Source organism: Pristis pectinata, chromosome X (genome assembly GCF_009764475.1).
Source record: "Pristis pectinata isolate sPriPec2 chromosome X, sPriPec2.1.pri, whole genome shotgun sequence".
In the NCBI taxonomy this organism is placed as follows: domain Eukaryota; kingdom Metazoa; phylum Chordata; class Chondrichthyes; order Rhinopristiformes; family Pristidae; genus Pristis; species Pristis pectinata.
Genome location: NC_067450.1, coordinates 11028771 through 11055368, shown reverse-complemented (window position 1 = coordinate 11055368; position 26598 = coordinate 11028771). Strand labels below are relative to the sequence as shown.

General features: G+C 48.1%; 1 protein-coding gene across 1 annotated transcript; it reads right to left on the bottom strand.

Moving 5' to 3' along the window:
• Positions 1 to 6119: 6119 nt before the first annotated feature.
• Positions 6120 to 26444, bottom strand: LOC127566913 (zinc finger protein GLI1-like). Its single transcript, XM_052009433.1, has 10 exons — positions 26411 to 26444; positions 24981 to 25188; positions 23991 to 24195; positions 21175 to 21282; positions 16098 to 16238; positions 14027 to 14176; positions 13740 to 13904; positions 12575 to 12847; positions 10204 to 10513; positions 6120 to 8595 (listed from the first exon to the last, which is right to left on the bottom strand). The coding sequence occupies exons 1-10, from the start codon at positions 26424 to 26426 to the stop codon at positions 6155 to 6157; spliced, it is 4017 nt and encodes a 1338-aa protein (XP_051865393.1). The 5' UTR covers positions 26427 to 26444; the 3' UTR covers positions 6120 to 6154.
• Between the last annotated feature and the right edge of the window lie 154 nt (positions 26445 to 26598).

Below are 26598 nucleotides of genomic sequence, written 5' to 3'. Positions count from 1 at the left end.
AGTCAAAGTGGGTAACTTTATGAAGCGTTGTTTAAAAAAAGGACTCTGAGGAGAGCTCAAATCAGTCTGGAAAGTACACAGTAACATCAGCTCTGCCCTGACAATCCTTCAATAATGTCAGAGTTGCTAATAGCACCCACAGGTAAGAACTGGCTGCGTCAGTGCACTGCCTGTGTTGTGATCACCATCGTTGTTCTAATGCCAAGAGCATTTACTAATGGTGCAGCCTCGGGGAAATGTAATGCATGAAGCACGGAGGTATACAGACGTGCCATCAATGCAGACTGCCAGGACAATGCCGAGGGTGAGCACAGAGGAGAAGACGAGGTCAATTGGGAAGTAGGACGAGCATCACCAAGCCTGTCTTTCAAATGCCTGTAGAATGTACAAAGCATAAAGTCAAAGGTCACTGAGCACAGGGTGGCGCAGCGGGTAGCGCCGCTGCCTCACAGCTCCAGAGATCCGGGTTCGATCCCGACCTCTGGCGCTGCGTGTGTGGAGTTTGCACGTTCCCCCTGTGACCGTGTGGGTTTCCCCCGGGTGCTCCGGTTTCCTCCCACATCCCAAAGATATGCGGGTTGGTAGGTTAATTGGCTGCTGTAAGTTGCCTCTGGTTTGTGGTTGAGGGGTAGAATCTGGGGGGAGCTGATGGGAATGTGGGGAGGGAGACAACTGGGGGAATGGGATTGATGGGGTTACCCTGAGAGCTGGCATGGACTCAATGGCTTCCCATGTTGTTATCGATTATGAAATGGGAGTTTCAGTTCTGCATTCTTCGAAAGGAATAAGTAGAAATAGAAAACAGTGCATTGAATGCTTGAGTTGGACGCATTTGAGGATGTGAGGAGAGTGTGTAGGGAGAAGCTTATATAGGTAATGTGGGATGATGAGAAGGACTGAACTAAAGGTATCTGACACTGGAGGTGAAAGGTTAGGTAGGAGCAGGAAAGTCAAACTCACTGGAAGTATTGACAGTGCAGTTCCACACTAGAGTGTGTGAGTTAAATGACCAACAGGAACTGGCACTGCTGATTCATTTAGCCGACGTGTTTCCTATGCTCTGAAAGGTAGTCTAGCAGAGGAAGTTTTCTTTCAGTGTGAGAGTTGCTTGACGTTTCAAGACAGTCGGGCTTCTTTGAGGACCAGGTATGTGGGCACAGTGTGCGCGCACGCACACGCACGCACGCACGCACGCACAGAGCCAGTTGTTGCACAGGTTTATTTGAAAATGTACAAAAATACCTGATATCATTCTGTCAATGCACAATCACGTTGCAAAGAACCAAAACATAGACGGACCATGTACAAAGCTTTTCTGCTTCTTTGTAAATAAAGAAAACTCAAGACATAATGGTAATGAAGCATTTGCTTTACATACACAAAATATTGCAAAAAAAAGAAATTTCTCTATCACAAGCCATCCCTGGGTAATGAACAGGTTCCCTTCTTACAGACGTCCATGTTGATTTTTGTCCATAAGTCGGAAAATACACAAAATCGCTCGATACGGTAACCCCACCTCCACAGTGTAATGAACGGTGTTGATGAGGGCCAGTTAACATGAACATTTATTTATTGTCTTCCCCTGCCTAGTTACTATAGTACAGAATCAGGATGCCCCACGCTCAATGGCTGGTTTCGATGGGCTTGAAGTATCAGCAGATGTCAGTTTGTTTAATAGAGAATCATTGCACCAGTATCAATAGAAGTGATTGCTTGTCAATGTCCAAAGCCAATTTCTCAAGTGGCCTCCTGTGGTGAAACTGGCAGTCTGTGTTCTTCAGAGACAATAGTGTCCGATTACAGCAGGGAGGTTACATGGAAACAGGTTTTTCTTTCAAGACTGGTTTTCATTTGAATTTATTAATATTTATTGGAGCTTGTCTGTATGTATGGGTGTCCATAAATCGGGCATTTGTAACCCAGGAATGGCCTGTACATATCACTGTGAATTCTCTACCCAGAGGGAATGCTCCTTTGACAAACAAAGGATTACTTTTCAATGTCTCTTTGCTCTGTTGTGATCACTACAAAGATCAATCAGACAGTTCACCCTTTCAGCGTAAGAGGATGCAACAGTCTTTCATTTTATACCTACTAATGATTAATTAATATTGTGATAAAGGGCAGGTTCCAATGTTACTACACCTAAAGCAGCGAAGAAATCCTTCCCACAGATTGCCAGGTATGTTGCTGGTGTCAGAGGTCCAGATTCCAAATTCAAACTTTCTGTTCTGCAACTTCTTAAAACTGGAGCGAGGGGCTAGAGATGGGCCAATGAGTAAGACACCTCGCTACCTGTGCTGGCAATGCAAGAACTGAGACATTCTGGTTTGATGGAATAATACATCACTCCTTTTACCAGACGAAGATGTCAGAAAATTTTCAGTAATGCTGAACAATGTACCTGTGATGTCGCACTGAATTCTCACAAGAAATGTGATGGTGTCCTCAGCAGTAATGTTATACACTCTCAACATTGCAGTAAGACAGGTACTTCTGATGTTTGTAACTGAGTTGTAATATTGGTGGGGATGGGTCCATCACTGTACAACACTGGGGTACAGTACCGGTGGGCACGGGACTGTCACTGTACAACACCGGAGCACGGTACCGGTGGGGACGGGTCTGTCGCTGTACAACACCGGGGTATGGTACCGGTGGGGATGGGTCTGTCGCTGTACAACACCAGGGTACGGTACCGGTGGGGATGGGACTGTCGCTGTACAACACCGGGGCACGGTACCGGTGGGGACAGGTCTGTCACTGTATAACACCAGGGTACGGTACTGGTGGGGACGGGTCTGTCACTGTATAACACCGGGGTACGGTACTGGTGGGGACGGGTCTGTCACTGTGTTACACTGGGGTACAGTACCGGTGGGGACGGGTCTGTCACTGTATAACACCGGGGTACAGTACCGGTGGGGACGGGTCACTGTATAGCACCAGGGTACAGTACTGGGGGGGGAATGGGTCTGTCGCTGTATAACACTGAGAACAGTACTGGTGTGGAAGGGTCTGTCACTGTGTTACATTGGGATACAGTACCGGTCTTCTATGCCTAGGTGATTCAAGTGCTTGTCTAGACACTTATTAAATATCGTGAGAGTCTCCACCTGCACCACCCCCGTCAGTTATTCAGGTATTCTGGCAGTTAACTTTGCATAGACCGTGGGTCAAACTTGGCAGTCTGCTGGATGGACAGTGTCAGCTCCAATGTCCCGGGAGTGGTGATGTGACAGGAGAGTGAACCCTTACTCTTGGTTACCTCTGAATAATCCACACCCTCCCCAGCAACAGTAACACATTTACCCGCGATTCTGCCTTGTCAAAGCACAGTAGCAGTCAGTACAGATATCGAAAAACAGAAAACTGCAAACAGAAGATGGGTTTGGAACATCTTTGTTAGGAATATATCAAGGAGAGTCTGAAGGTAAAATCTGGTCTGGTGTTGTACAAGCCGCACTGATGATGTATCAGAGTTCATGAAATTTTACAAACCTTAAGAATCAAGTTCTAACATCAAGCTAAAATAAAATATTCTATATAAGGCTGAGCCTTCAAGGAGAATGCCACAGAATATGTTCCAACCTGAGGTCTCAGTGTTGTCATCAGCAGTTTTGGGAAGTAGCTGTTCTCTGGCCCCTCAACATGTCAGATGACACCTTCCAGCACCTGTAAAGAGTCTGACCGCAACTGAAGTTTTGCCAGGAAGGAGTGCTCCTGCTGTGACTCGCAATAACTTGCACAGATTTAAGCTTTAAATAAATGGGCTTGTAACCTGTGTAACAGTACCAGTGGGGACAGGTCTGTCGCTGTATAACACCAGGGTACAGTACCGGTGGGGACGGGTCTGTCACTGTGTAACATCAGGGCATAGTACCGGTGGGGACGGGTCTGTCACTGTGTAACACCGGGGTACGGTACCGGTGGGGACAGGTCTGTCGCTGTATAATACTGGGGTACAGTACCAGTGGGGACGGGTCTGTCGCCATATAACACTGGGGTACAGTACCGGTGGGGACGGGTCTGTCACTTTGTAACACCAGGGTACGGTACTGGTGGGGATGGGTCTATCGCTGTATAACACCGGGGTACAGTACCGGTGGGGACGGGTCTGTCGCTGTGTCACTCCAGGGTACAGTACCGGTGGGGACGGGTCTGTTGCTGTGTCACTCCGGGGTACGGTACCGCTGGGGACGGGTCTGTTGCTGTGTAACACCAGGGTACAGTATTGGTGGGGATGGGTCTGTTGCTGTGTCACTCCGGGGTACAGTACCGGTGGGGACGGGTCTGTCGCTGTGTCACTCCGGGGTACAGTACCGGTGGGGACGGGTCTGTTGCTGTGTCACTCCGGGGTACGGTACCGCTGGGGACGGGTCTGTCGCTGTGTAACACCGGGGTACGGTACTGGTGGGGACGAGTCTGTCGCTGTGTCACTCCGGGGTACAGTACCGGTGGGGACGGGTCTGTCGCTGTGTCACTCCGGGGTATATTACCAGTGGGGACGGGTCTGTTGCTGTGTCACTCCGGGGTACGGTACCGCTGGGGACAGGTCTGTCACTGTGTAACACCGGGGTACGGTACCGGTGGGGACGGGTCTGTTGCTGTGTAACACTGGGGTACGGTACCGGTGGGGACGGGTCTGTTGCTGTATAACACCAGGGTACAGTACCGGTGGGGACAGGTCTGTCACTGTATAACACTGGGGTACGGTACCGGTGGGGACGGGTCTGTCACTCTGTAACACCGGGGTACGGTACTGGTGGTGACGGGTCTGTTGCTGTATAACACCGGGGTACAGTACCGGTGGGGACGGATCTGTCGCTGTGTAACACTGGCGTACAGTACCAGTAGGGACAGGTCTGTCACTGTATAACACTGGGGTACAGTATAAGTGGGGACGAGTCTGTCGCTGTACAACTCTGGGGTACAATATTGGTGGGGACGGGACTGTCACTGTGTAACATAGGTACTGTACTGGTGGGAACAGATCTGTCACTGTGTAGGACAGGTACTGTGCTTCTGGGCACTGGCCTGTGTGGACTACTGTGTAGGTGGCCTCCTTACCGTCCATCTACAGTGCTGGCATACAACACTGCAGGTTACCCACTGAACTGAGCGATTCACATAACAGTGTGGTGACACAATATTGAATAATTAATTTAGTTTGTATCCAATGTCAAATAATCCTGATGACAACACCAACATCTTGTTTATATCCCATTATATTTATCTTAAAGAGCTTTACAAACCAATCACATCAACTTTGGCAAGCAAAGAAACAATTTTGCCTTTTAGCGTCAGCTGCCAGCATCTGAAATCTGCGTTTTTTTAAAAGTGCTTTGGACCTTCTGTATTTGAAATCCAGAGGGTGTAGATGTGATGTCCCTCCGTTATGAATACAGTGAATTCTTTGATGTTGCGAGTATTATACAACTACTCATCTCAGCCATTAGTAATCAGGCCTAAATATGCCATTTCTTTTCCAAATACAATTTTGACATGTAAAATCTGGTGTGGTGGGTCTTCTCAGGAATTGTGGACAGGAGCCCAGTGGACTCAGGTTACAACTCTGAATTTGGTCCTTGAGTTTGGTTGGTTGTGCGTTGGCAACTCCTGAGATGCTGGAAACACATGGTTAAGAAATTCCTCTTGTTGGGAACAAAAGGTAAGAGAATGGATGCACGGTGAGACTCGGGGAGTGCTGCTGATCGCATCACCTGGCAAGAGCTGTGCTCCCACTGTCCCTTTGATTTGTAAACTGACAAACAGAAACAGGTTCAAACCCAGCATTTGTCTGACTTGCAGCCTGTGTGGTCTCCAAGTGTACTATATCCTTGGAGCCTCAATTCCCTCAGTGTTTACAGGCCGGAGCTTGCTCTGGGCCAGAAAATGTCTTGGGGAACGGATACTTTGGAGACGGCTGGGGTGGGACACTTGACATCTGGTCAAAATGTTGCATGCTCTCCTCTTGCTTAGCAGGTCAAACTTCACTGATTGCAGACATCAGACAGTCTACTTTGAATGGTTTCATTCTCAATGGCTGTTGACAAGAGGCAAGTTTGAACTTACAGTTCTAGCGCAGTGAAGTTAGTAAATGCCCCACCCTCTCATTTCATCAGCAGGGACCATTCTAATGGTTGCTTCATTACGGCATGGTATTGAGAAACTTGCTTTCCCCTGCCAATGTCGTCAACACTGAACTCATGTCACTGATTGCCATATTGGACATTCCTGTTTGCAATGTGAAGGGATTGCAGGGAGTTGTTAGGCAAGAAGACGTTTGGGAAATGTTCGGAATGATGTTCGGACTCAAGGTGGCTGGTGTCAGGGACGGGTTTCCTCCATCGTCCATAATTGCTCCAAAGTCCATCTGAGAATGCTCAAGATCCAAGGAGTCTATGCAATTCGACATTTGATTGGCCTCTGCATAAATGGATGAGTCGAGCTTTGTGGGGTCCATGCTCAGCATCATCTGCTGCTGAAGTGCACAGTTGCTTTGTGATGAATGCACCTGCATTGAGTTTGCCATCTGCCTCCTTAACTGGGGCCTTCCTTGCTGGGTTTGCATCTGGCTAGAGTAAAACAATAAGCTCCCATCTTCTGGTGACTCCAGTTGACACTGTATTGGTGGAAGATTGATCGGTCTTTCTGGCTTGTGGACAGGGCTTACATGCGACAGGTACTCCTTCTGAGCCATTTGTCTCCTTGGAAGCTTTTGAGCTGAAGGAGGGCGGGGTACCATCCTCAGACTGTAGCACTGACCACCTGGGTTCATCAATGTCTTTGGCTGGATTTGACTTTCTTGAGAGGATGGCTGACTTTGGCAATCTCTGTACACTGTGTACGGCTGACTCTGGGTCCTGAAGCTGTGAGAAGGAGGGCTACGCATGGCCTGGGTTGGACTACCAACGCTGACGTCCAGTGGCGGCGTGGCACTCTCACTGTGTTGCAGTTCGCCCCACATGAGGGCCTGCTGTGACTGGATGTAGTTTCTCACCATCATCTCCTTGACTTGCATCATCGGTGTGTGGGCTCTGCTCCATCTTCCCTCCCGCATTCCCGAGTTCCCGGCCGCATCAAAGCAGGAATGTGGCGAGCATTCCATTTGTTGCTGGCAGTCACGGCTCATCTCCTCGGTGCTGGGCATCGTTTGTTTAGGTAGGTTGAAGTCTTGCCTGGTTGCTATTGCCTGTTTCATGCTTTGGCAGGGGTTTAATGTTGGCACTGACTGGTGCAACTGATGCTCTGGTTTAATCTGCTGATATCCAGGGTGTGTCCTCTGGTCATGACTAAACACACTCTGCTGGCTCAGGGGATTGTGAGTCACGTTCACGTTTTGCTGGATAAAGTTATTAGAGTGCTGGGAAGAATGTGGACTCTGATTGACCCGTTTAAGGCACTGACTAAGTTGGGCTGGGCTTGAATCAATGCTGTGGTGGTTCGCGATTTCAATGGAGGGGATATCCATGCTCCCTGAGCTAACTTCATTCCACTGAACTGGCATGTTGCTCTCATGAGAACATCCCTGTCCCTGGTTCTGGAACTGTGCAGCGCACTCACTCATCCGACACTGACTGACAGTGTACTGTTGCTGTGCCATATCACTGCCCATCTCGAAGCCAGCCTGCATGTTACCCGCATTTCTACTGGCGTTGCCGTAGAGATGTTGGTTGTGCATTCCCACAGGACTGTGAAGCTCCGCTGTTTGTGTGTTGCAAACTTGATCGTTTAAGGAAGGCACACTGGCTTCCTGATAACTCTGGTACGGCGCCATGTCACCAGCAAGCCCCAGGTTGGCTTGATTGGACGTTTCCATGGCGACGGCCTCCATCAGGACGTTTTCAGTGATACTTGGCGGCCGCGGGGAGTAGATGTGTCTGTGGAGGTTTGTTTCGGAGCCCACAAGCTGCTGCGGGTTGCAGTGCCTCCTCGCCGCTGCCGCAGGGCTGACGTTACTCAGGCTGTTGAAGCGCTGCACCCTTGGCGCCGACTGCGCGTGCGCGGCCGTCCGCACCGGGTCGCTAGCTCGCCTCGCGCTGATCCCGGGCACGTTCTGGGGTCTGAGCGCGCCCGGCCCGTAGCCATGGAAACCGCCGCCGTCTCCACAGTGCGGAGCTTGAGGTGGGAAGGCGGGCCCGGCGGGGTAGTACAGCTCGCTCTGAAAGGGCGAGCTGGCGTCGGTGCCCACCTGGTCCGGGTTTGATAAGGGCGTGGGTGGCGGACCCCCAGTGGCCGCGGCGTACTTGGCTTTGAGGCGGTACTGCTGTGCCGGGGAGAGGGTGGGTAGTCCCGGGAGCGCCGCCTCGCCGCACCTCTGCAAGGAGTCGGGTGAGGTGGGGTCGCCGGAGCCGCTGTTGTTGCCGTGGCCCCCCACCAGGGAGACTTCACTGGACCTCCGGCTGGACAGGTAAGGAGAGATGGCCGACGACCTCCGGCTGACGGTGTACGCCGAGCTGACGGTGCTGGTGGTGCTGTTGCGGCGCTCGGCGAGCTGGTTCCTTGCTGCGGGATCTCTGGCCGACAGTTCGGCAGGGCGGTGACACGGCAGTACCGAGGATCCACAGGCGGGGACTTCTCCGGGCAAAGCTGCAAACACCGCAAGGAAGAAAGGTTCCAGGTTACAGAAACAACACCTTTCCCAGAAGAGTTCTGTGTACCATACAGTCATGCAGCACGGAAGCAGGCCCTACGGCCCAACCGGTCCATGCCGATCAAGATTCCCATCCAAGCCGGTCCCATTTGCCCGCCTTTGACCCAATCCCTCTAAACCTTTCCTATCCACAAACCTGTCCAAGTACCTTTTAAATATTGTTATTATACCTGCCTCAACCACTTCCTCTGGCAGCTCGTTCCACATACAGATCACTCTCTGAAAAAGTTGCCCCTCAGGTTCCTGTTAAATCTCTCTCCTCTCACTTTAAACCTATGCCCTCTAGTCCTGGGAAAAAGACTTGTGTGCATTCACCCTATCTATACCCCTCATGATTGTACGGTCACCCGTCATTCTCCAACACTCCAAGGAATAAGATCCTAGCCTGCCCAACCTCTCCCTGTAACTCAGTCCCTCAAGTCCTGGCAACATCCATAGCAGAATATAATTTAATGATTAGTGTTTAAACTTTACTTTTGGTCATGGAGTCACAGAAACAGGCCCTTTGGCCCACCATGTCCATGCTGACCATCTACCCATCTGCACTAATCCCATTCTTCAACACTCAGTCCATAGCCTTCTCTGCCTTGGTGATTCATGTACTCGTCCAGAAGATCCTTAAATGTTGTGGGAATCTCTGCCTCCACCACCCCCTCAGGCAGTGTGTTCCAGATTCTAACCCCCTTCAGGGGGAAAATGTTCTTCCTCAAATTTCCTCTAAACCTCTTACCCCTCACCCTAAGAACTGTACAGCACAGGAACAGGCCCTTCAGCCCACCATGTCTATTGCCAAACACAATGCTGAACTGAACTAAATCCCTTTTGCCTGTATATAATCCATATCCCTCCATTCCCTGCACATTCACATGTCCAACAGCCTCTTAAACACCACTATTGTATCTGCCTTCACCAATCCCCCTGGGAGCCCATTCCAGGCACCCACCACTCTCTATGAAAAAAAATGCCCCACACATCTCCTTTGATCTCCACACCCCCCCCCCCCCCCCAACCTTAAATGCATGTCATCTAGTATTTGACATTTCTACCCTGGGAAAAAGATTCTGACTGTCTATCTCTGCCTCTCATAATTTTATAAACCTCTATCAGGTCGCCCCTCAGCCTCAGCCTCCGATGCTCCAGAGAAAACAACCAAAGTTTGTCGAACCTCTCCTTAAAGCTCATACCCTCTAATCCAGGCAGCATCCTGGTGAACCTCTTTTGCACCCTCCCCAAAGCCTCCACATCCTTCCTGTAATGGGGTGACCAGAACTGCACACAATGCTCTGAGTGCAGTCTAACCAAAATTTTATACAACTGCAAGATGACTTCCTGGCTCTTATACTCAATGCCCTGACCAATGAAGGCAAGCATGCCGTATGCCTTCTTTACCACCCTATCTACTTGGGTGGTCACTTTCAGGGAGGTATGTGCCGATTGGTTTGAAAAGGGGTAAAGTTGGCCAGCACAAGGATATAGGCCCAGCCTGACTGCCTCTACAGGAATCGGAGAAGATGTACAAGATTTCCTGTGGCAGGATTGCTCACCGATGCCCTGTATCATGGGCAGTTTCACCCCCCATGAGGGTGGCGTGGGCTTGCGTATCTGCTTGAGCTTCCCAATCTTCAGGTTGGCCAGCCGCTGCAGCGCCGTGGTGTTCCTGCGCAGCCCAGCTTCCGCCGTGCCCAAGTGAACCGTGGAATCCACGGAGGGCATGTCTTCAATGCTCGTCAGGTCTTCGAAGCTTCCGCCGCCGTTGGCGTTCATCTCCACTCCACTATCGTTGTTGTTGGTGCTTCCCTGAAACGACCTCTCACTGCTACTCGATGATCGACCTCCAGGGCTGGTCTGGGACTTCTGAAACAAAAAGAACAGTCTGCTTTACCAAGAGTCTCCCATCTTCCTCTTTCCCCTGGTCTTTTGAGCTCCATACACAACATCCTAGCCTCAGGTTATGCATTGGTCCCTCACATCCAGGCCTCTGCCAGTATAAGGAACTAATCATTGACTTCAGTAAGGGGAAGTCAGGAGTCCACGTGCCAGTTCTCATTGTTGGGTCAGAGGTGGAGAGGATCAGCAGCTTCAAATTTGTGGGTGTTAACATCTCGGATGGCCTGTTCTAGGTCCAGCACGTAGATGCAATCACGAAAGAAGGCACAGCAGCACCTCTACTTTCTTAGAAGCTTAAGAAGATTCAGCATGTCACCAAATACTCCAGCACAACAAACAATCTGCTGGAGGAACTCGGCGGTCGAGTAGCGCCTGTGGGAGGAAAGGATAATTCCAGACAATTCTTTTCCTCGTACAGATGCTGCTCGACCCACTGAGTTCCTCCAGCAGATTGTTGCTCCAGATTCCAGCATCTGCCGTCTCTTGCGTCACCAAATACTCAATATTCTGCAGATACACTGTTGAAAGTATCCTGACTGGTTGCATCATGGCCTGGTCCGGCAATTCTAACATACAGGAACACGAGACTGCAGAGAGTAGTGGACACAGGCCGGTCCGTTACGAATACAGTCCTCCCCGCCATTGATAGCAACTACAGGAGGCGCTGCCTCAAGAAGGCAGCATCTATCATCAAGGATCCCCACCATCTGGGTCATGCCCTCTTCTCGCTGCTACTGTTGGGCAGGAGGTACAGAAGCCTGAAGTCCCACACCACCAGGTTCAGGAACAGCTACTTCCCTTCAACCATCAGGTTCTTGAACCGACCTGCACAACCTTAACCCTACCTCAGCAACGGGACACTACAGGCCACCTCTTGCACTGCCATCTCTGATTGTTTTTCTTTTTTGCACTAATGTCTTGTTTTGTACAGTCCTTTACTTCATTGTATTGTATAATTTATATTCTCTGTGTTGCCTGTACCTACGTGCCTGTGATGCTGCTGCAAGCAAGTTTTTCATTGTGCCTGTACCTCACCATACTTGTGCACATTGCAATAAACTCGACTCGATTTGACATAGCAGAATGGGTGATCCTGCCTCTAACAACCTGGGTTCTAGCATTCAGTGGTACAGCAAACTGAAGTGCCAATGTACAGTGCCACTTTAATGTCCTTTCCTTGAAGTGGAGAGGAGGATTGTGCTGGATCCTACAGTATGTGTTAATTGTCCGCCGCTGGCTGTTTAAAGGTAAAAATTAAAGCAAGGCATGTGTTATATCATTGGTGGTGACTCCTCGGTTTGAGAATGATCTCAACCATAGATCTACTCAGGGGCTCTGAGGTGACTCAGAAGTCTGATCCTTGATCCTAGGGTGGCATACTGGTGCAGCTGGTAGAGCTGCTACCTCCCAGCTTCAGGAACCAGAAGGACTTTGGAATCTCTCAGAATCAAGGCCCAGAATGAGTCAACACCGTCAGGGCAAGGGGGAGTTTCTCCCAGTGTGCCATACATTTTTCATATTTTCTTATGAGATCAAAGGAGGCCATTTGACCCAATTGATGCACAGACTCTCCTATGCTGACTCTTGGACCAATCCCATTCCCCCCACTTATTTCCCTGTAACCTCCTTTCCCCACATTCCCATCAACTCCCCCCAGACTCTACCACTGACCTACACACCAGGGAAAACTCACAGCGACCAATTAACCCACCGACCCGCATGTCTTTGGGACGTAGGAAGGAACCAGAGCACCCGGGGGAAATCCATGTGGTCACAGAGAGAATGTACAAACTCCACACAGCATCCAAGGTCAGGATTGAAGCCCACTTTCCCCGATGTAGGAAGGGCCCCTATTCATAGTCATTTCTGGGGCACTTTCTACAAACGGGAGCATTGTTATGTGTCTACTCCCCATTCCTCCCCAACCCTCTACGCTTCTGTGGTTAGTTTCAAACAGTAAGAGATGACCAGGAGGATGTACCTCTGAGTTACCTGCAGGGTTTTGTCCTGCATGGAGCTTTTACTTACCCTGGTGGTGTCTGGCACCATTAACTTTCCCTGCATGAAATCTTCCATCTTCCTGGTGGCAGTACCGCGCCCCTCCTCATGTTGGATTTCTCCATCCTGTCCCAGCAAAGGCCTTATTCCATCTTGTGTTGTGGAAGCCCTCACATTAACATCACCGCGTTGCTTTTTGGTCACATGTGCCTCGGGGCCATGCACGGTCTTAACATGCTTCCTTAATGAGCTGGGGTCTGTGTATCGCTTGGTGCAGCATGGAATCTTACAAACATATGGTTTCTGTTGAATGCATGAACAATGTGGTTAAAACTGGGCTGATGGTGGGAGGAGGGGTCTGATAGGCAGGGTAGTGGAGTTGGTTGGGTGGGATACAAGCCTGAAGTGCTAATTAAATTCACATATTGTACCACAACATTTTATTGTCTCACTCTGTTTAAATAACGATTTACTTTTTTGTTCTTCCTTCCAAAATGAGTAACCTCACTTTTTTTCCACAACTTCTTGACCCCTCATTGAACCTATCTATATCCCTGTGCAGTGCTGTCCCTCCCTAAACCTCTTTCCCCCTCTCCTCCTCCCTTTAGTAATCTTCCTAAAGCCTATCTCTTTGACCTGCACTTACTGTATGTGACTCTGTGCCAAATTTTGTTTGCTACATTGAAGGTGCTGTAGAAATGCAAATTAATGTTGTCAACTTCTGTGTTAACATTTCCTTCAACACCTCGAAGCTGATTTCTTGTCAGGTATCCCCCAGCAAGCATCTTTTGCATGTTTCACCAAATGTTTACATCTGTGAAGAATCAAAGAATCATAGAATTGTTATGATGTAGAACAAGGCCATCCCTTACAGCAAAACCACACAGTCCTATTTTCCCCCTCCTCTTTCCTTGCATCCCTCCAAATTATTTTCCCAATTTCCTCTGAAGGCCCTGATCGGCTCTGTTTCCGGCCCCTCCACAGGCAGTGGGTTCCAGATCACCTCTGCTTTCGGTGTCACAATGCTTTTCCTCACTCCACACATGGTAATTTGCCCATTACTTTGAACCTGTGCCCATGGTCCTTCATCCACTAATGGTAGTCACTTCTCTCCTGTTTACCTTCTCTAGTGTCAGGTCCATAGTTCCCTTAAATTGGCAACGCAGATCAATAGGGTGGTGAAGAATGGCCTTACCTCATTGGAATGAGTCCTGTTTTGGTGCTTGGCTCTATCTGAAGCATTAGAGAATGCCTTATTGCAGCCCTCATGCTCACAGACGTAAGGTTTCTCTCCAGTGTGGGACCGCAAGTGGGTTTTCAGATTCTCTAGCCTGGAGTAGGCCTTATTGCAACCTTCAAACTGGAAAAACACACACACACACACACACACACACACGTATTAAGTGTACATTTTATCAATGTAAATGTCAGCTTGTAATTGCAATCAAACTCAGGAATACATCATTGTAAACAGGAACTTACTGTACATTTATGTGGCTTCTCTCCTGTGTGTCGCCTCATGTGAACCACCAACATGTATTGGGCCTTAAACGGTCTCTGCTCTCTTGAACATTCCTGCCAATGGCAGACAAACTCCTTCTTCTCTCCATGAATGTGCTCATTATTAATGTGCTGCAAATTATGGAAAGGAGTCAATGATACCTCGCCACTGAGCTGAAGCAGCTTTTGCTTCCAAGAGCTGACTAATTTTTTTAAATTCTTTCATGTGCTGTGGGTCTCGCTGTCAATGCCAGCATTTATTGCCATCCTTAAATGCCCCTTGAGAAGGTGGGGGTGAGACACCACCTTGAACCACTACAGTCCTTCTTGTGAAGGTGCTCCCACAGTGCCAATGGGGAGGGAGTTCTGGGATTTAGACCCAGTGGCGATGAAGGAACGGTGGTATATTTCCAAGTCAGGGTGGTGTTTGACTTGGAATGGTTGTTAAATTGGAAACCTGAGTGTAACAGATTATCATCCTGAACAATTCAAGCATATTCTTTTCATTTTCCTGTTTTTAGGTTCTATCCCCTTCTCAGCCATCAACAACCCCCCTCTGAACTCCTCTGTCTTCTCCCTGAGATACAGTTACACAATTTCTGAAAGTCTCTGATATCTGGTCCAAGTGGCCACTGTTGATTTGTAAGCTTTGGCAGTAAGTATCTGTGCCCTTTGTAGCCCTGGGGACTAAATAGTTAAACCCAATCTTGACCACAGGCTTCTGAGGCTGATTAATATTTCCCTGGCTGTAACCAGGGAATTCAGCGCAGTCCAGAGTGCTTAGCCAGTTCTGACAGTGCAAATATTAACTGAAATCTGAGATGGCCAACTTCAGCATCACAGCCATTGAGGAGCAATGAACCAGGAACTGATTGACAAACTAGGATTTTCATTGCAACTGGTTAAACTGTATCTTTGCTTCTTGCTTGAAAAGTGAAAAAACTGCAGATGCTGGAAATCTGAAATAAAAATAGAAAATACTGGAAATACGCAGCAGGTCAGGCAGTATCTGTGGAGAGAGAAAGAGCTAATGTTTCAGGTTGTAGATCCTTTGTCAGAACTGGGAAGAAGACAAAAGAAGTTGCAGGGAGGGCGGAGAGAGAAACAGTTAATATTTCAGGTCACTGTGACAATGTGAGAGGAAACTGGAGCACCCGGAGGAAACCCACAGGGTCATAGAGAGAATGTGCAAACTCCACACACTAACAGATGTGAACTACGATGCCAGCAGTACTCCAACGTGCCATGAATCCAATCTGCAAGTCAAACACTGGAATCAGTAAAACTAACCGAGAACCTATCAGATTGTCATAAGAACCCAACTGATTTCCCTGCTGCTTTTTGCCAGTTTGGCCTATATGTGACCTGCAGCCCCACCCAACATGGTTCACTCTTCACCACTTCTGAAGTGCACCCAGCAAGGCACTCAGTTGCATCAGACTGCTAGAAGAGAGTACCTTTACCATAGGGACTGCAGCTGTTCAAGAAAGGGGCAAATCACCTTCTCTAAGGCAACTAGAGATGGGCAGTGGATGCTGCTGATGCCATATCCTGAGAATGCATTAAACAGAACCCAGGGTACTGGTCTAAAGTACTTCTGATGTGACAGTTTTCAAGGAAAAGACTCGGATGTCATTTCCAACCTAGTGATGTGAATTCTCAGAAGCCTTGGAAAAGCAGGCTGATAGGAGCTAAAGTTAAAGTGACCGGTCAGGTCTTGAGTCACTAACTCCAGTTCGCCGCTTTCAGAGGATAACTCTGCTTGCTCCAGTCATTGGTGCTGGTCCTGCCCTTCCTCGGGCACATAACCTTCCCAGTCTAAAGCTGTCTTCTCACAATTGGACTGGTTGATGCATGGCGATGCTATATTTTTATAACAGATGAAGAAAGATTTTCAAAGAAACTTTAGATTATTTTTATGCTCTTGTGCTCCCTGTAAATGCTGGAAACTTTAGGGGCAACCCAAAGATTGGCAACACTGTCATGTGCTTCATACAGAAGTTCAAAACAAATGATTTGAAGCGTGCCACAAAGGCTTTACACAGTTACTCACGTGCACAAGCTGATCTTGAGTATCAAACTCTTTACTGCATCCTTCCCAGTGACAGTTAGTCTCATAGATGCTTTCTGGCTCCTGCTTGCCATCTTCCTTATCTCCATCTTCCCTTCCATCCATCATTCCCAACAAGTGATCCTGTTATAAGTGAGAATATCACACAGGAACATCTCCCACTGGGCTCTTTCCTACCTCTATCTGTAGTCCACACCCAACTGCTTCTCTGCTATTTTTTTCTTACTATCCTCGCCAGTTCCTCTCATTTTTCTCCTTTTCCCCTTTCCCTACTTTCTGTATCTCCCCTCTCTCTTTCTCACTCACTCTCTCCTCCTCCCTCTCCTCCTACTCACTCCATTCCTCCCTCTCTCTCTGCACTCCTCTCTCCCCTCCCATCTGTTTCCTCTCACTTTTCCAACCTCTTTCTCTCTGCCATCATCCCCTTTCCCCTCTGTATACTTTCTCTTCTCATTCTCTGTTCCCACTTTACTTCTCCCTCCCTTTCCTCTTTTTCTGTCTTTCCCTTCCCTCTCTCTTTCTGTCATCTGCCTCTCTCTCTTTCCTCCTCCTCCCACTTCTCTTGTTCCTCCTCCCTCTACCTCTTCTTTTCCCTCTCATTCCCCTTTCTCATTTCTGCCTTTCCTCTCCCTCTCCTCCCTGTTCCTCTTTTCTCTTACATTCTCCCCTCTCTCTCTCACTCTCCCCTGCCTAGTTCTCTCTCCCCCACTTTATCCTTTCTCATCCCCCTCACTCTACCTATTTCTCATCTCCCTCTCATTCCCATTTCTCTCCTCCTTCCTTTCATTTATGTTTTTTCTCATTCTCTGCCTCTCTCACCCTCACTCTCCTCACCCTCTCTTTCCTCTCTGTCCCCTCTCCCTCTTTTCCTTCTCTCTCCACTCCCCCTTCCCACTTCTCTTAGAATCGTGGGAACAGGCCCTTCGGCCCACCGAGTCCATGCCGACCATCAACCACCCATTTACACTAATCCCATTTTATTCTCCCCATCAATTCCCCTCCACCCAGATTCTACCTCTTACCTGCACATTGGGGGCAATTTACAGAGGCCAATTAACCCACCAACATGTCTTTGGGATGTGGGAGGAAACCAGAGCACCCAGGGGAATTGGTTTATTATTGTTACATGTACCGAGATACAGTGAAAAGCTTTTGTTTGCGTGCCATTCTGACAGATCATTCCATACGTATGTGCATTGAGGTAGTACAGGGAAAGCCAATAACAGAATGCAGAATAAAGTGTTACAGTTACAGAGATAGTGCAGTGCAGGCAGACAAGTACAGTGCAAGGGCCACGGCATTGTAGATTGGGACATCAAGAGTGTTACGGACTCAGTGAAAGTCCCTTTAAGATAGAGAGTGTGTGTGTATGTGTGTGTGGGGTGTGCTTACGTCAATAGAAGATAAAGGACGTAATGACGTTGTTGAAGAAGAAGAAGAAGGAGAGAGAGAGAGAGAAGGGAGAGAGACACCAGCCTGCTAGTTTTCTCTATCGATGGATGAGAAAGAGACACCAGCCTGCTAGTTTTCTCTATCGATGGATGAGAAACAATAACTGTGTTTGCTACTGAAATCCATGTATGGAAGTTGGAAGTAATCCGGTGGAGTTCACTTTGTTGCTGACCTGTAGAAGGAAACAGGTATTTGTGTGTGGACGACCACGATTCGGATGCTTTTCGGGGTGAGGAAGTCACTACCGAGTAAACGCTGAAGTGTCGTTTGGGGTTCCATCGTGGAACATTTGGATTTCGTATTTACTCTCCCTATGTTCTCTACATCTACATCTTATCTTCAGACAACGGTGGTTGTTGAAGAAGCCCTTGCTCATGTTTCACCTTATGGCTTGCGGAACTGAACTTTAAGAACCATTCCGGAACTTGGAGTTTGGGACTTTGTCACACACACACACGAAGAGTTTAGTTTTGGGGTTAACGTTCGAGGTTTAACATTTTTGAATTCTAACATACTAACATTTTTACTTTTATTTTACGTATTATCATAAGTAGTGATTAATAAAATAGTTTTTAACACTGAATCATGCTCAGTGTGTTTCTTTTGTTGCTGGTTCGTGACAAGAGTTCATCTTTTAGCATACGAGAGGTCCATTCAGGAGTCTGATAACAGCAGGATAGAAGCTGTCCTTGAGCCTGGCGGTACGTGCTCTCAAAATTTTGTATCTTCTGCCTGATGGGAGGGGGGGAGAAGAGAGAATGACCAGGGTGGGAGGTGTCTTTGATTATGTTGGTGCTTTCTTGAGGCAGTGGGAAATGTAGGCAGAGTCCATGGAGGGGAGGCTGGTTTGAGTGATGGACTGGGCTGTGTTCACTACTCTCTGCATTTCCTTGCTGTCTTGGGAAGAGCAGTTGCCATACCAAGATGTGATGCATCTGGATAGGATGCTTTCTATGGTGCATCTGTAAAAATTGGTAAGAGTCATCAGGGACATGCCGAATTTCTTGGCCGTGGCATCCACGTGGCTAGACCAGGACAAGTTATTGGTGATATTTATACCTGGGAACTTGAAGCTCTCAACCATCTCCAGGTCTTTCAAATGACTTTTGATAAGGGCCCACTTAAGAGGTCAGTGTACAAAATTAAAGCACATGGGAATTGGGGGCAACTTATTAGGATGGATTGAGAACTGGCTGCATGACAGGGAAGCAGTGGGTAGAAAGGATCTTTCTTGAGGTGGCAGGCAGTGACTACTGGGGATACCACAGGGATTGGTGCTTGGGCCCCAGCTAATCACAATATTGAGCAATGATTTGGATTATGAAACCGATAGTGTAGCAGTTAGTGTAACGCTTTACAGCACCAGTGACCCGGATTCAAATCTGGCCACTGTCTACAAGGAGTTTGTACGTTCTCCCCGTGTCTGCGTGGGTTTTCTCCGGGTGCTCCATTTCCTCCCACATTCCAAAGACGTACGGGTTAGGAAGTTGTGGGCATGCTATGTTGGCGCCGGAAGCGTGGCAACACTTGCGGGCTGCCCCCAGAACACTACACAAATGCAATATTTCTAAGTTTGCCCACAACATGAAACCTGGTGTGATTGTGAGTTGTGAAGAGGATGCAATGAGGCTTCAAGGTGATTCAGACAGGTTGAGTGAATGGGCAAATGTATGGAAGGTGCTGTGTAATAAGGATGAATGTGAAGTTACCCACCTCAGTCAGAAAAATAGAAAGGCAGAGTGATATTTTAATGTTGATGTACAGAGGGACCTTATACACCAGTCACTGAAGGCAAGCAGGCAGATGCAGCAAGCAGTTAAGAAGACAAAGAACATGTTGGCCTTTACAGCAAGAGTTTTTGACTGCAAAGGTAAGGATTATACAGGGCCTTGGTGAGACCACACTTGGAGTGTTGAGTGCAGTTTTGGTCTCCTTATCTAAGAAAGGATATACTTGCCATCAAGGGAGTGCAGTGAAGGTTCACTGGGCTGATTCACCTAGCATGGTGGGACTGACGTATGAGGAGAGATTGGGTCTACTAGGCCTGTGTTCACTAGAGTTTAGAAGAATGGGAGGGGGATCTCGGGTTCTATCAACCCTCTGGGTTATCCTATTGAATACAAAGGCAAACACTGCAGTATTGGGATTGACTGATGTTTCTGAGCCTGAGAGATGGGCTCATGCAAATCTGAGATCTGTAACAGTAAATTATTAAATGTCATCAGTTTAAACTGGTGCCTGGATGTGACACGTAGGCATAGCACCGAAGAATGACTGAAACGGTATGAGATCACTATTTTAGTCATACTTGGGTATGACTACTGGCATTCCTTCACTTTACCAATAGAACTCTGCTGGGATAGCACAGCGGCACAGCGGTTAGCTCTGCTGCCTTGCAGCTCCAGGAACCTGGGTTAAATCCTGGTCTTCGGTGCTGTCTGTGTGGAGTTTGCACGTGCAGGTTGAGAGGTTAATTGCCCACTGTATATTGCCCCAGTGTTGGTTAATGGTGAGAAGAGTCAGGTGATGTGGAGGGGAATTAATGGGCAGGTGAGTTGTGGGGAGATAGGGGGACTTGGACTAATGGGATACTTCCCCTGGGACCTGATGTGTTGTTAGAGGTCAGTGTGTGTAACTACAGTCTTGTCCTGTGGTGGGTCTGTGGAAAAATGGACAATGTGGTGTGGTACTAAGGACAGGAATAGCTCCCTGGTTGGTGTACTGGGCTCAGGTGAAGCTTTGATTGGCTGCAGTGCCATTGGGTTGGGTTAAGAAACTCAGCCAGAGCTCCACTCCCGATCATGTAGCCTGTGACCTTTGTCACATTCATATCCGGTCCCTGCATCCCACACATAGTGCACAACCAGACGTGATCAAGTTTGGCCGTGATGTTCACCAGAAACTTGGAACACAGAATGTAGAACACAGAACAGTACAGCACAGGAATAGGCCCTTCAGCCCACGATGTCTGTGCTGACCATGATGCAATTTAAACTTATCCCATCTGCTTGCACATGGTCCATCTCCCTCCATTCCCCGCCTGTTCATGTGTCTGTCTAAATGCTTCTTAAACATCACTATCATATCTGCTTCTGCCACCTTCCCTGGCAGCCAGTCCCAGGCACCTACCACTCTCTGAGTAAAAAAAATCTGCCTCTCAAATTTCCTTTAAATTTTTCCTCTCTCACCTTAAATCTATGCGCTCTAGTATTTAATATTTCCACCCTGGTAAAGTGACTCTATCTATGCCTCTCATAATTTCATAAACTTCTATCAAATCACCCCTCAGCCTCCAATGCTCCAGAGAAAACAATCCAAGTTTGTCCAACCTCTCCTTATAGCTAATACTCTCTAATCCAGGCAGCATCCTGATGAACCTCTTCTGCACCCTCTCCAAAGCCAAGACATCCTTCCTGTAATGGGGCAACCAGAACGGCACACAATGCTGCAGATGTGGTCTAACCGAAGTTTGATACAGCTGCAACATGACTTGCCAACTTTTATACTCAAAACCACAAATCTGGCCCCTTGGCTGATGGTGAGTACCCATCGAATTGTATCCCAACACTCCTTCAGGAGAGGGTTGGAGGGAAGTGTAGTGTTTTACCTGCGTGCCTGTAGAGGCAGGACTGGAGACGTCTCCCTCGGACTTATCCTCCAGACATTTCCCATTGAGTAGATCCATTGTACTGCTGATTGATGACTCTGCTTTCATCTGTATTTGAGGATTGAGATGAGTTGTTAGAACAAAGCTTCCGTCAGTTGATTAATAACATTCCATCTGCCTTGTGCTTGTCATATCACAGCTTTAAGCCACCACGCTAGAACATGTCACATCTAAGGACAATGACAGGCAACGTTAAGTGATTGGATGGAACAGAACTGCTGGACTAGCAAATATGCTCTTCAAGATGGGGCATAGAGCTGGGAGAATGTAACTTTTCCTGTTTCGGGTAACCTGTATTGGCATCAAGCATGCACAGGTCAGATGTGGCATAATCAGACTCTGGATGAGGTTCTTCAAAAGACAACCTGTAGATGCTGGAAATCTGAAATAAAAACAGAAAATGGTGGAATAGCTCAGCAGGTCAGGCAGCATCTGTGGAGAGAGAAACAGAGCTAACATTTCAGGCCCCCTGATGAAGGGTCTTCAACTTCAAATGCTAACTCTGTTTCTCTTACCCCAGATGCTGCCTGACTTGCTGGGTTATTTCACCATTAGTTTTGGCGAGGCTTCCTCTACACTGCCCTAGGAACATGCTCAAATCCAGATGGCACTAACTGGTACCTGTGGTCAGAGAGACCAACGGCAGCCACCGGTGGGTCCCTTGTGTATCCTGTGACCTGACTGACATTTCCTATTTGTGCTAATTACAGACTGAAACTCAAATAACACAGGACTCAGTGGGCAGAGGAGTCTTTCATCTCTTTACTTTGAGCTGGGTTTGAGCTCAGAGCCCAGGGGTAAGAGGGCAGTGTCCAAACCACTCGGTTGGCTCAAATCCCATACTTGATGAGCACAGGAATTTAAAGACAGCAACAAATTTGATCAGTCTGTTTCTGGCCTAAAGAGGAAGGTGGCATTGCTGGACTTGTCTCTGGGAAATGAGCCAGGCCAAGTGAAGTAAATGGGGAACATATAGGAAGCAGTGATCATAATGTTTAGACTAGCTATGGAAAGGGATATAGACCTCTCCAAGATAAAAATAACCAACTGGAGAAGGACCTGTTTCAATAGGTACAGACTTGGCCCGGTAAACTCTTACTAATTTTTACAGATGCACCGTAGAAAGCATAGGATGCATCACAGCTTGGTACGGCAACTGCTCTGCCCAAAACCGCAAGAAGTTGAAGAGAGTTGTGAACACAGCCCAGTCCATCAGGCAAACCAGCCTCCCCTCCATGGACTCTGTCTACACTTCCCACTGCCTCGGGAAAGCAGCCAACATAATCAAGGACCCCTCCCACCCCGGTCATTCTCTCTCCTCCCCCCTCCCATCAGACAGAAGATACAAAAGCTTGAGAACACGTACCACCAGACTCAAGGACAGCTTCTATCAGACTCTTGAATGGACCTCTCATACACTAAAAGATGAACTTCTGATCTCCCAATCTACCCCGTCATGGGCCTGGCATTTTATTTGTGTACCTGCACTGCACTCTCTCTGTAACTGTAACATTATATTCTGCATTCTGTTTTCCTTTTGTACTACCTCAATCTACTTATGTATGGAATGATCTGTCTGGATGGCACGCAGAACAAAACTGTATTTCAATACATGAACTGGTTGTATGACAATACTAAACCAATATCGATACCAACCAAACTGGAATCAGAGTTAGGCAGGTATAACTGTAATTGAACAATGGGAGGCCTTTGGAGATGTTGTAACTATAGTCTAGGTAGATTCCCATGAGGGAGAAGAACAGGGAACTTATAACCAGAGTACCATAGATGATCATAAAAGTAGAGGGTAAAAAAGAGCCAGTTTGTTAATACAAGTGAGAACCAGGTTGATTATAGATGGTAATAGAGAGCAAAGACTGGAGCAAACAAAAGGGAATGGGACTGGCTGGATTGCTGTTATATAGAGCCAGTACAGACTTAATGGGCTGAATGACCTCCTTCCCTGCTGTAACCTTTTTATGATCCCATGAAATGGTCCCTGTTGGCAAACCTGAGTCAAATACAAATTCATGGCTGCAAGCAAAGTCCTGTACTTGGGAAAAAGGACCCTTTAAACCCTAGCACTATCTTGCCTGACACTCTGGTGCCAGTACTGAGGGAGTGCTGTACTCTCAGAGACATTACTTCTCATCTGAGAGGTTAAGCCAAGGCCCTGTTTGCTCTCTTGGGTAAAGCAACCATGGCACTATTTTGAAGAGTAATGATTATCCCCAATGTTTGGGCAATGTTCACCCCTCAACCAACATGACGAAATAAAAGATCCTCTGCTTAACACACTGCTGTTTGTGGAAGCTCTTCTGTGTGGAGACTGGCTGCCATACTTCAACAACACTTCTAGAAGTACATTGTCTGCAGTGTGCTTTAGTACATCCGGAAGTCAGGAAAGGTGCACAGTGAATATAAGTTTTTCTTTTTTTCCCCTGTTAAGTAACAGACCCGAAGTTCTCACGGAACATGCACACTGTACATGTTGATGCTATCTATCTCACTCCATTTTCACAGTCTTCTTCCAGCCTAATACTCCTTATTCAACTGTCAATCCCATTCCCTTTGGGATACAAGATGCAGACTTGGAATATGGAGTCATAGGGTCATACAGCGCAGAAACAGGCCCTTCGGCCCACCGAGTCTGCTGACCATCAAGCACCCATTTACACAGATCCCATTTTATTCTCCCCATCAATTCGCCCTGCTGGCTTCTCTTCCGGACCAGCTCAGCCTATTCCCTCATGTACCTGGAAGGGCTTGGAGGTCCTCTCTGGGTGTGAAAGTGGCAGTAGCGAGGCTCCGCTGGGCTGGTGCTGCCGAGAGCTGCATGGTAGTGCAGGGTGACTGAGAGGCTGCGTGTTACCAAATGTAGTGGCCACCCCTTTTGGCTGAAGAAGGAACTGCTGGTGTTTGGAGGTTGCCGTTGCAGAATGAGGAAATCCACAAGTTGGGCTGTAATTGTAAATCAGGCAGGTTACAACACAGTATTTTTGTGCTAGGTTGGATGATACAAGTGAGAATGACTGAACGAACACACAAAGAAGGGAAAGGTAGGACAGATAATGGCATTCGGCACAGCAGGTAGAGCCACTGCCTCACAGTGGCAGAGACCCGGGTTCAATCCTGACCTTGGGTGCTGTCTGTGTGGAGTTTGTATGTTCTCCCTGTGACCGTGTGGTGCTCTGGGTCCCAAAGATGTTCGGGTTGGTAGGTTAATTGGCCTCCTAGTGTGTGGGTGAAGGGTAGAATCTGGGGAGAGTTGATGGGAAAGTGGAGAGAATAAAATGGGACTAGTATGGGATTAGTGTAAATGGGTGGTTGATGACTAGATGGGCTGAAGGGCCTGTTCCCTTGCTGTATGATTCTTTGACTAGGACAAGTCTCTTCCTCTGGCCTGTGACTGGCGCACTAACCAAAGGACTATTGTTTGAGAATGAGAATAGTTTGAGATGATATAGCTGAACTGACAAAGTTCAACCAGCAAAATTGCTCATTATGGAGAAGGGGGACATTAGGTACTTAGGAGTTCAGGCACAGTGTGAAATTCATTGTGAGGGAAGCTAATTGTTATAAAAAAAAGGGTGCAAGGCACAACGATATGTTTCTGGGATGAGGTGGGTTGCTGAGACTGTCTACGGAAAATAATTGTCGGACCAAGTGTCCTATTCCTTTTCCTAACTTGTACTTGGACCCAGCAGTAACTGAACATTGGTTTTTACAAGGAAACCCCCCCTCACCTGATCCCTGTGATGGACAAATGTCCATAGGACCCGCTTGTTGTGGAGCCACAGTGAGAGTTGTTGATGAAGGCAACCAGGGAGCTGGGCGATGTCCTGATCATGGTCTGAAGGTCAATGCTGCTGTCAGAGAGGGGCGAGATGGACAAGGCTCGCTTCTTATTCATCTTCATGGCACTGCGGGGAGTTGAGAATCTGGAACTGAGTCCTGAGGCACAGAAGAAATATTAAGACCAACTCAGCAATTAGAAAGAAACTTACACTTCTACAGGGCCATTTCAGTAAGAACCTTAGGTTAGTAACAAAATAGTGGGTTTCAAGGAGAGTGAAGAAGACCCTGTGGTCATCGAGGGAGAGATGGAGATTATACCCAGCTACGGTAGAAAGGGCTGGGCGATAAGTGGTAGCTCTCAGAGCCCATGGAAGTTTGGCCCAGCACCACAGTGCAGGAGGATATGGGATGGGGTCTTGTGCAGACTAGGCGACTGCTTCGCCGCGCACCTGTGCTCCATCCGCCGTGGCTGTCTGCAGCTCCTGGTTGCCAGCCATTTTAATTCCCCTCCCCATTCCTACACTGATATGTCTGTCCTCGACCTCCTCCACTGCCAGGGTGAGGCTAAATGCAAACTAGAGGAACAGCCCCTCATATTCCCCATGGGGAGTCTATACCCTGATGGCATGGACACTGAATTCTCCAACTTCAGGTAACCTGCTCCCCCTCTGTCCCTTTCCTCTCTCCTCCTGATCTCCCCAGTTCCTCCTACACCCACCCCAGCCCCTATCACCCTGTCTCTTCCCCCCTCCCCCACCCACTCCATCCGCCCACCACCCACACACCCCTCCCACTGGGTCCCCTCCCCACCTCCCTTATTTGGTTCCATCCTCCACCTTCCTCTCCTGTCAGATCCCACCATCTGCAGCCCTCTGTCACCTCCACCTCTCACCTCCCAGCCTCTGTCACTGTCTCCACTCCCCCCTCCTCCATCTGCCTATCACCCCTCCTCACCTGGATCCACCCATCACCTCCCAGCTCATGCCCCACCCCTTCCCCTCACCTCTTCATACCGACAATCTCCCTTCTGATCTTTCAGTCCAGATGAAGGGTCTCGACTTGAAACATCGACTGTCCATTTCCCTCCACAGATGCTGCCTGACCCGCTGAGTTCCTGCAGCAGTTTGTTTTTTGCTTGCAAACAATAATGGCTTGCATTTACATAGCACCTTTAATGTCACAAAATGATCCAAGGCACTTTGCAGGAGAGTGTTTGAATAAGATTTGACACCATGCCACATAAGATGGTAAGACAGGTAGATTTTAATCTCCCTCCCTTCAGTTCCCAAATTTCTGGGATGATTTTAGTGTCTTTTACTCCAAACACAGATACAAATACTGGTAATATTCCAAGAAGCCCCTTACTGGGGGAACTCACCCTCCATTGAATGCATGTGTTCAGCAGTGGACTGCATTGTGACCTCCCCACGATGGCCAGCCAGTATGTTTGCTTGGTGATAGAAGCTTACTGTGTAGGGCCCTGAAAAACAATCCAAGAAAACAGCGATGATTCCACTTGGGTAATGGGGAATAAAGGCAGAAGTGGGCATTTGTTGAGGGCTGGAT